This window comes from Humulus lupulus, chromosome X, assembly GCF_963169125.1.
Source record: "Humulus lupulus chromosome X, drHumLupu1.1, whole genome shotgun sequence".
NCBI lineage: Eukaryota > Viridiplantae > Streptophyta > Magnoliopsida > Rosales > Cannabaceae > Humulus > Humulus lupulus.
Window position 1 is genome coordinate 104698727 of NC_084802.1, and position 9029 is coordinate 104707755.

At 39.3% G+C, this 9029-nt stretch overlaps 1 protein-coding gene across 1 annotated transcript; it reads left to right on the plus strand.

Annotated features, from left to right (window-relative positions):
• The first annotated feature begins 2407 nt into the window (after nt 1–2407).
• LOC133804748 (putative cyclin-A3-1) lies at nt 2408–4935 on the plus strand. The gene is made up of 7 exons (XM_062242892.1): nt 2408–3034; nt 3123–3355; nt 3469–3544; nt 3638–3714; nt 3808–4018; nt 4105–4239; nt 4356–4935. The coding sequence occupies exons 1-7, from the start codon at nt 2735–2737 to the stop codon at nt 4479–4481; spliced, it is 1158 nt and encodes a 385-aa protein (XP_062098876.1). The 5' UTR covers nt 2408–2734; the 3' UTR covers nt 4482–4935.
• Nucleotides 4936–9029: the final 4094 nt, after the last annotated feature.

Sequence of the window (9029 nt, forward strand, 5' to 3'; positions counted from 1 at the left end):
TCTTCTACCATTAGGATTTGGTTATAATCGGAGTAAGCGTCTAAAAAGCTCATCTGTTCATATCTCGTAGTTGCATCCACCATCTAATCTATTCTTGGCAATGGGAAGTTGTTCATTGAGCATTCAGATTGGTGAAATTAATACATACTTGTTTCTTTCCATTCTTTTTTGGCACAACAACGAGATTCATGGTCCAAGAAGGATACAAATACTCCTCGATTTCCCTTATCTACAGTGATCGCTCTACTTCTTCAATGATCACCTGAATTATCTCTGGGACAAATTGTATCTATTTTTGCTTCACAACTTGGAAACACTTATCAATGTTCAATTGATGCATCATAACCACAGGATCTATGCCTAGCATATCCTTAGCTGTCCATGCAAAAGTGGAAATATTTCTTTTGAGAAATTCTACAATCGAACGCTTTCGCTCATCACTCATTCGGGCATTTACCAACACAGTTTTCTCAGTGTGCTCTTCATCCAACTACACTTCTTCCAATTCATCAACAACCGACTGTGATTCTGAGCATTCTTCCTCCTCCTCAAGCACTTTCAAGTAAGCTGGTAATTTTCCCTTTAATTGCTATGCTTCGCCTTCCTGCTCTTCTTCTCCTCTCTCTGCTTGATTCACTTCTTTCAATAGCAAACAACATTTCTTCGCCTGTTTCTGACATCCTTTGATATCAATTGCGTAGGTTCCACAGGGAGACTGGCAGCGCAAAAATTGATGCAAAGTCAAAGCCACTCCATGCATTCTGTGCACCCAAGCCCTGCCCATGATTGCATTATAACCCGAATAAAAATCAATCACCACAAATTCCACCATTAGAGTACGCTCTACATCAATCACATTTAGCTCAATTGTGCCTTTTGGTACTACTTTTGTACTATTGAAAGAAAGGATGGGGAACGTTGACGCTCTTAATCTCTATTCAGGAATCCCCATGGCTTGGAATGCGTCGTAAAAGAGAAGTTATGTGCTGCTCTCCCCGTCTATCAATACTCGGCTCAACTGACAATTTTCAACCTATAGCTTAATAATCAGTGCATCATCATGTGGAAGGCTCACATTCTTTAAGTCGTCCTCAGTGAAAGTGATGGGATGTGCATGGAAATAATGTTAGGATTAATGCCTTAAAAACATGTTAAGACACTTTATTGAATTAAATAAAAACAACAATTTTATTATATATTTGAATATTATAATTATTGTTTGAATTAATTATATGAAAATTCCTTATTCATTCATGACACATATTGGGGCAATCCCTATGTCCTCAAGATGTGTTGTACTTGATTATACAATGATCTATACTCAGCAAGAGTATGACCCACATCTTTATGGAAGGGACAATATTTGGTTTGATCTCTTCGTTCTACCGGTGAAGTTATTTTGAACGGGTCTCTCCATATTGGTTTGTCTTTGTTCTCGTTGTAAATTTGGTCCACAAGAATCGTAGTTTCAATATGGGGGTATTTATTCTCACTATCTTCCAGCATACAATTTGGTCCTCCTCTACTTGACCTGGGTTGTTATGCTATTCTTTTATCTTTTTTTATCATTTAGGGATCCTTTGCTTCCCGCAATCTATCTGTTTTGAGCTCAAGGCTCATTGACTCGTTCGTTCGCTTTGAGCTCAGAGCTCCTCAATGTACTCAATCATCCCAAGCTCATAGCACATAGATCTATTCAATCACTTTGAGCTGAGAGCTCATCAATCTATCAATCACTTTGAGCATAGAACATATCAATCTATTCAATCATTTTGACTATCAATCACTTTGAGCTTAGAACACACCAATCTATTTAATCATTTTGAGCTCTAGCTCATCAACCTATTAAATCTCTTTGAGCTCAGAGCTCATCATTCCATTCAATCTATTAAATCTCTTTGAGAGCTCAGAGCTCATCATTCTATTCAATCATAATGAACTCATGACTCAACCATCACACTTTTGTTTCCTTAACAAGATACTTCTCTGAACTTAATATTAGTTATTCTCAATTCAATACCACGTCATTTATGGGAAGTTACCCCATACAATAAGGTAACATATTGTATTGAAATAGCCAATCTTAAAAAATTAAAAGCGAAATTAATAAATTGTATTGCGGCTTAATTAAGAAGTTTAGAGAAGTAGTTAAAGTAAGAAATTATTCAGTGAAAAAAAAAAGTAGTAATTATTTGTGCTGGCATCTTTCAATTTGTATGTATCCAAAACCAAAACTCAAAATGCATCGACTTTTCATTTATTATTCTTCAAATAAATGAACCAAAACTTAATTTGCCCGCCCAGTCCAAAATAAACATTTACTATCTAAGACCGGGAAGGGAACAACTAAAGCATCAAATCCCAAGTAAAATTTGAACCAGAAATCTTAATAGGATGCCCAATTCTAAAGAGACAATATATATATATATATATTAATAAAAAAAAAACATAGGCTCAGTTTCTCTCTCTTTCTTCTCTCTAAGCGCGCAAATCATAGATTTTGGTTTTGGCCAAAAGAAGTACGCCAAGTGAAAAAATAATGGCGCTTTGTTTCAGTTTCAGTTTGAAGAAGTCCCTCCCTCCATTTCATTGTGCTACAAATCTACCACTTCTTCACTCTCTCCCTCCCTCAAATCAAACCCATTTCATCTATTGCTCTCTTTCCCTCTCTTTGTCCAAACCAACAGAGAGCGAAAAAGCTGAGCCATTTTAGATCTACCTATCTGATACCGCCATGGCCGAGCAAGTCAAGTGTGTCCGCATCACTCGCTTAGCTAAGAAGAGGTCTACGGCGGCGGCTTCATTTCCCGATGTCGACCCTTTTGTTAACAAGAAGCGAGTTGTATTGAGTGAGCTCAGGAATTTGTCAAACGCCATTGCTCTGGTAAAGCCTAAACGCCTAGTGAAGACCAAGAAGGCCGTACAAACCACTGCGAAGACGTTCGGCAAGAATGGAAATGATAATGCATTGGAGGACCCCCAAATGTGTGGTCCTTATGTATCTGACATATATGAGTATCTTCATAAAATGGAGGTAATTGGGATTTTTTTTTTTGTTTCTCCACTGAGTTTTGTATTGTTGGCAAATTTTGAAAGTTCTTATAATGGGTTATGATCTCCAGGTTGAGCCAAAGAGAAGGCCATCGCCGGACTACCTTGAGAAAGTTCAGAAAGATGTTGGTGCCAACATGAGGGGCGTATTGGTGGATTGGCTGGTGGAGGTTGTGGAGGAGTACAAACTTGGTTCGGAAACTCTTTACTTATCGATTTCCTATATTGATCGATTCTTGTCCTTGAACGCCATTGCCAGGCACAGGCTTCAGTTACTGGGCGTTTCTTCTTTGCTCATTGCCTCGTAAGATTCTGTCTTTCGTACTAATGTTCATGATGCTATGTTGAATTTGATTTACTTATTCACATAAAAAAATTCAAATCAAATCTTGATTTCCCTTTGGTTCACTTGTTCAGAAAGTACGAAGAGATCAACCCTCCAAATGTGGAAGACTTTTGTTACATCACAGATAACACATACACAAAAGATGAGGTAATTTTAACTTTATCATTCCATATCAGAAGTGGATCTGTTCAATGACATTCTCATTCTCTTAATATTAACTTTGTTTGTAATTTTTTATAGGTTGTGAAGATGGAGGCTGATATACTAAAGACACTGAAGTTTGAAATGGGAAATCCTACAGTTCGAGCATTTTTAAGGTAAGGATTCTATTAATACACATGTATACCCAATTAATGATTTTTCATAAGCATTACTCATTGTTTTTCCCTTTCCCCTATTCTGTTGTGCAGAAGATTCACTGATATAGCTCAAGAGAGATGCAAACTAATTACAAATAAGACCAAATCACAAACTAGCATTATGCAATTGGAATTCTTGGGATACTATCTTGCAGAGTTGAGTCTCTTGGATTACAGCTGCCTTAAATTCTTGCCTTCAATGGTTGCTGCATCTGTTGTCTTTCTGGCAAATTTCATTCTTCACCCAGATAGTAATCCTTGGGTAAGAATTCGATACCAAAATGTATTATCAGCTTGATCTTACAATTATATGATTAGTACTAGTCGCTAAATGTTGTGCATTTTCAGTGTTCAACACTGCAGAAGTATTCTGGATATAAATCAGTTGATTTGAAGGAATGTGTACTTCTAATCCACGATCTCTACTTGGGTAGAAGAGGAGGAACTCTTCTTTCAATAAGAGATAAATACAAGCATCACAAGGTAACCTTTTCTTATCAGTCACATTTTCCTGTTATATCAATTTTATTTTGTTGATGTGTAAAGTGTTAATCCGACCCCAATTTACTTACCTTGTTTTGTGTTTGGTTGGAACACAGTTCAAATGTGTGGCCGCTTTATCTTCTCCTCCAGAGATACCCGTTTCTTATTTTGGAGATGCATGTTTAAGTTGTCAGTCACCACTGATTTTGGAATCAATTCTCTTCAACGAAGTGTTATGTTGATGGTGTTCTTTATTGATGGCTTACCAAAGCTTTGGGGTCTTGAGATTGGAAATTGTGGAATTAAGTGGAAATTTCACCTTATGGAGTTGTCAAACGTAGCCCGAGGAGGCCATAATTTCCCTCGGAGTGAGCTTTGAAAAGATACAACCATTAAATGGAAAACTTTGGTTTGGCGAGGCTTAATGAGATGTGCGGCACCAGTTGACTAAATCGATCTGATGGGTTGCACACTGCATGATTGTATGGTTTTTCATGATTTAGTAATACTTTCTTTTTTTTGAAAAAAAATAGTCACTAAAATAATTGAGTAAGCACGTTCTTTTTTTTTTTTTTTGTGGGGTTGGGGGTGAGATAACTCGGATACTTGACTATTTTAGGCTGCTTACTTTCCATACTCTTGTAATGGTTTGTAAAAAATATATTACAAAATTTATTGATTTTCATTGTTACTTTACATTTCCATAGCAACCTTAGCTAGAGATTGAGTTAACGTATTAGCCTCTGATAATATGAGAAACAGTTACACCAGGGAAGAAAGATAATGAACAATTAATGCTACAAATGAAATCTTCCAATAAATGACTTCAGCTTCCATGACTGAAGAGGAAAAAACTCAGAAATAATTTGATCCTTATGATCTTTGATAACAATACCAACTCATTTTTAAAAAATTTTAATTTGAAGATACCGCCGTCTCCAAACAATTTACAAAAACCTTGAGTACGAGTTATTGAAACAGGCTACAAAGCTTTTGAGCAAGAGCAGTAGCCTCTAAGTATTCTTGCAAAAACAAGTTTGCCCTAGAAACAATTTTCTAGGGAAGCTTGTTAGTTTAGTTATGCAATTTTGTGTTTCTATCATTCCAAATAGCCCAAACTAAGCATAGGAAACACTCTAGATCATCCAAATAACGAAGATTTAGCCAGCAGACAAAAAAAGCCTAAATGTAATAAGCTGGACAAAATGATTTGCTTAAAATCCGAATTTTTCCAAATCTTTCTAGCTCAACAACGCTTAATTAGTGAATTCAACTCAATTATGACAATGAATACCAACAGAAGAATAAATAATATGAATTGGGGGATTAGTGCCCTTTAAATTATGTTTTAAACAATGTTTTATGAAATAAATAATTCAAATGAATTTTTGCATATATTGTTTGTTTATTATTATTATTATTATTAGAATAATATTAGAAAATTCTCAAATTTGTTATTGTGACTATACTTTTGTATTGATATGAGTTGATTAAGATTGTAGGGAACGAATTTAAACAGTTTGCAGCAAAATAAATTTATGTGGAATCTTTAGATTAAATACTGTAAGTACGGTTCACTAGTATTATGAATACATATAATCTAGATTCGAATTACTGATGTAGTAAGACATCTTAGTGGAGGTAATTTGTATAAAGTGGTTATATATGAGCATGATCCGATATGTTATTAATACTTAATAATATCATTTACTTTGAAAGTATTAATTAAACACATGAATAAGATAATCTTATACAAATTGATCTTAATCCTGAAGTTATTACGAATTTCTGTTTATGTTATGAGTTCTTTGATTCACTCATTATGGTTTGTCATAATGATCAGGCTGAAAACTTTTGTTTTGGCAACTCATTGATGTAAATGGCTGAGAACATAATATACAAATATGAAATATATACCTTTCCGAGAGGAATTGAATAATGGTTCTCTTAAGAGTTGACTTTTGGAACTGAAAGGTTATTGAACTCAAATTCATAAATCAGTTTATGAATTAACTTTCACTAGTAAAATTAATGGTACTTAAGGAAACAAGATATAATTAAAGAGGTTAAATGGTAATTGATTCATACTTTAATTATGAACCATTAATAGAAGATTGAATTATATGTAATGATTAAATCGATAGACACTTTTATGTTATAAAAGTACTCAATAAATAAATGTCTATAATTATAAGAGTTGTTATCCAAAAAATTGGCATTGATGACGTGGCAAGTGATCCCTGGACACGTGGCTGACATCTAGAGGAACTCTGCTAGTGTATCGACCAGAAGGTACATTATAAGCAGGAGGCGGCCCAGTCTCACCTACGACCAGTCTGGTCGATGGTTCCACATACAACACAATGTTACAATAAAGATCTTTGTAAATCCCGAAATTAACTCACACAATCTCCTGAGTATCCGATTATTCAGGAGAGAATATCTGTAACAATCTTGTGTAATCCCCCTTGAGCCTATAAATAGAGAAAGATAGCTCAAGGAAAGGACTTTTGGCTTTTGAATTACTTAAGACTAGTATAATTCTATTTGAAATATTGTATTGTTCTTCAGAGGTTGGTGAAACTCATTGAACCCTTGTTCTTTGATCACTCCTTTGATTCACACGTCAATAACAACCTAAGTGGACGTAGGTCATTACCAAATCTTGGGGCCGAACCACTATAAAATATCGTGTTCTTATTATTTTTGTCATTCGATTCTTTTCAACGCATTCATTCACATCAAGCATATTCTGACTCCGTGTCAGTTGACCAAAATCTGGGTCAACATTCTGGTGCTTTCATTGAGAGCTTGATTTATCATTGTTGAGAAAATCGATGGCGAAAACTGCAAGGAAAACTAGACAGGCGGCCGCCGCTGCACCCTCAAACCCGCCACCTCCTCCTCCTCCTGCAAGCGTGGCTGAGGATGAGCCACATTTAGATTTTGAGGAGGAAGAAATGGATGATGCGATGCTGAAAAATACTCTGGGAGCACTGCAGGAAGAGTTGGCTAATCTGAGAGTCAGTCAAGAGACAGCTGCCGAGGTTATGGCACGGCAGCAGCAGGAGATTGAACGGCAGCGTGCGGAGTTAAGTGAAAGGCAGGCGGAGATGGACCGCCACCAGAGTGAAGCCATGGCAGCCCTCGAGGTAGCCTTGCAACTGGCTAGGAATCAGGCCGCACCTGTTTCGCAGCCTGACCAACCTGTCAATGGGCCACCCCAGAGGGGTCCTAATCCTAGCCCACCAATCCAGCCCTCGAGTCCACAAAGGCCCGAACAGCCTCAGGTGCCCCATGACGATGTCCCGATGGACCCTGAGGCACAACCTCCATCCCAGGCTGGTCGCGGCAATCCCCCGCAACAGAGGCGGAATAGGGCCGAGCATCAGCCTCGTAGTCCTAGACGCCGTAGGGGCGATGAGCCAAACCTACCGAAAAGAGGTCAGTATCCTCCTGGTAACAGGAGGAGCTCAGAGTTAGGCTCTGCGGTCCGGGGTCCCCCACGGCATGATAATGCCCGGGGACATAACGACCAGCGCAGGCCACCCTCTAACGCTCGGGACGTTTCAGCCAGGGATGGAAATCGAGGGAACAGTCGGTCCCACAATAGCCAATCAAGGTTCAGAGATGGCCATGGATATAATGAGGCCGACTCAGGCAAGGGAAACGTTGGCCGAAGGAATGAAGAAAGAGGTAGAGGCGGGAGCCAGGTACCTCAAGATGACCAACCCAATAAACGGGATGCTGGGGGGCAGCCAGGCAAAATAATGTCTTCAATCGGCTCGGGGGTAGCGAGCAGCGGAGAAGAGACGAGGACTTGCGAGACGTACTCAACGATCATCGCGAGCGGCATGGCGAGAATGTCCCCCCAGCAACAGAGGCTACAACGATTCCTGCTGCTGTATAGGCCCAGATAGATGCCCTCAACCAGGCAGTGCAACAGTTGGTCGGAGGAAGGACATCTTATATCGACCACGATAGGAGGAAAGGCACTCCTTTCGTACAGAGGATAGCTAATGCAGAAACTCCAAGCAAATTCAAAATGCCTACACTTCCAAACTTTGACGGGTACGGAGACCCCGTGTCTCATGTCAATAAGTTTGAAATACAAATGGACATTCAGAAAGTGTCCGAAGATGCTCGGTGCAGGATCTTCCCTGCAACACTTTCTGAGGGCGCGCAGGAGTGTTTTTTTAAGTTCCCACCTGCAAGCATAGTTTCTTGGGAAATGTTCATAAGGGAGTTTTACGGACAGTTCTATGCAGGTCGTGTGCATCCAACCGAAGCAAACCAGCTGGTTGAAATTCGCCAGCAGGATGGAGAATCAGTGAAGGACTACATCCAGCGCTTTATGCGAGCAGCAGCTGGAGCAAAAACGGTGGGGGACGAAGGCAAAATGATGGCCATAACCGCAGGGGTTAGGCGTCGCTCCCCCCTCTGGAAAAGCCTCCGAAAGGAAGGAGTGAGAACTACCCAGGAATTCTTGGATCGGGCTGATCGTTACATCAAGCTCGAAGATGACATTGCCGACGATGGAAAGCCTTCCGGCAAAGATAAGAAAGCAGCCGAGCCCGCCAAAGCCACCAATGGGTCCAAACCTAACGGCAACGGCAAAGGCAATGGTAACGGCAACAGCAATGGCAAGAATGGTGGAAAACGGCCGTATAACGAGCCTTCCACCTCCGACAATAAACGAGCGAAGGGTAACCGTTATGAACCTCGGTTCACTAACTACACTGCCCTCGTTGAGTCTCGGGGAGAGGTTTATCAGGCCACAAGTTCTAGTG

Bases quoted from the DNA above. Each gene is read 5' to 3' on its own strand.
- LOC133804748 (XM_062242892.1), top strand. From the start codon at position 2,735: ATGGCCGAGCAAGTCAAGTGTGTCCGCATCACTCGCTTAGCTAAGAAG. The intron at 3,715-3,807 runs GTAAGGATTCTA...TCTGTTGTGCAG, and splicing joins ACAGTTCGAGCATTTTTAAG to AAGATTCACTGATATAGCTC. The intron at 4,240-4,355 runs GTAACCTTTTCT...GTTGGAACACAG, and splicing joins ATAAATACAAGCATCACAAG to TTCAAATGTGTGGCCGCTTT.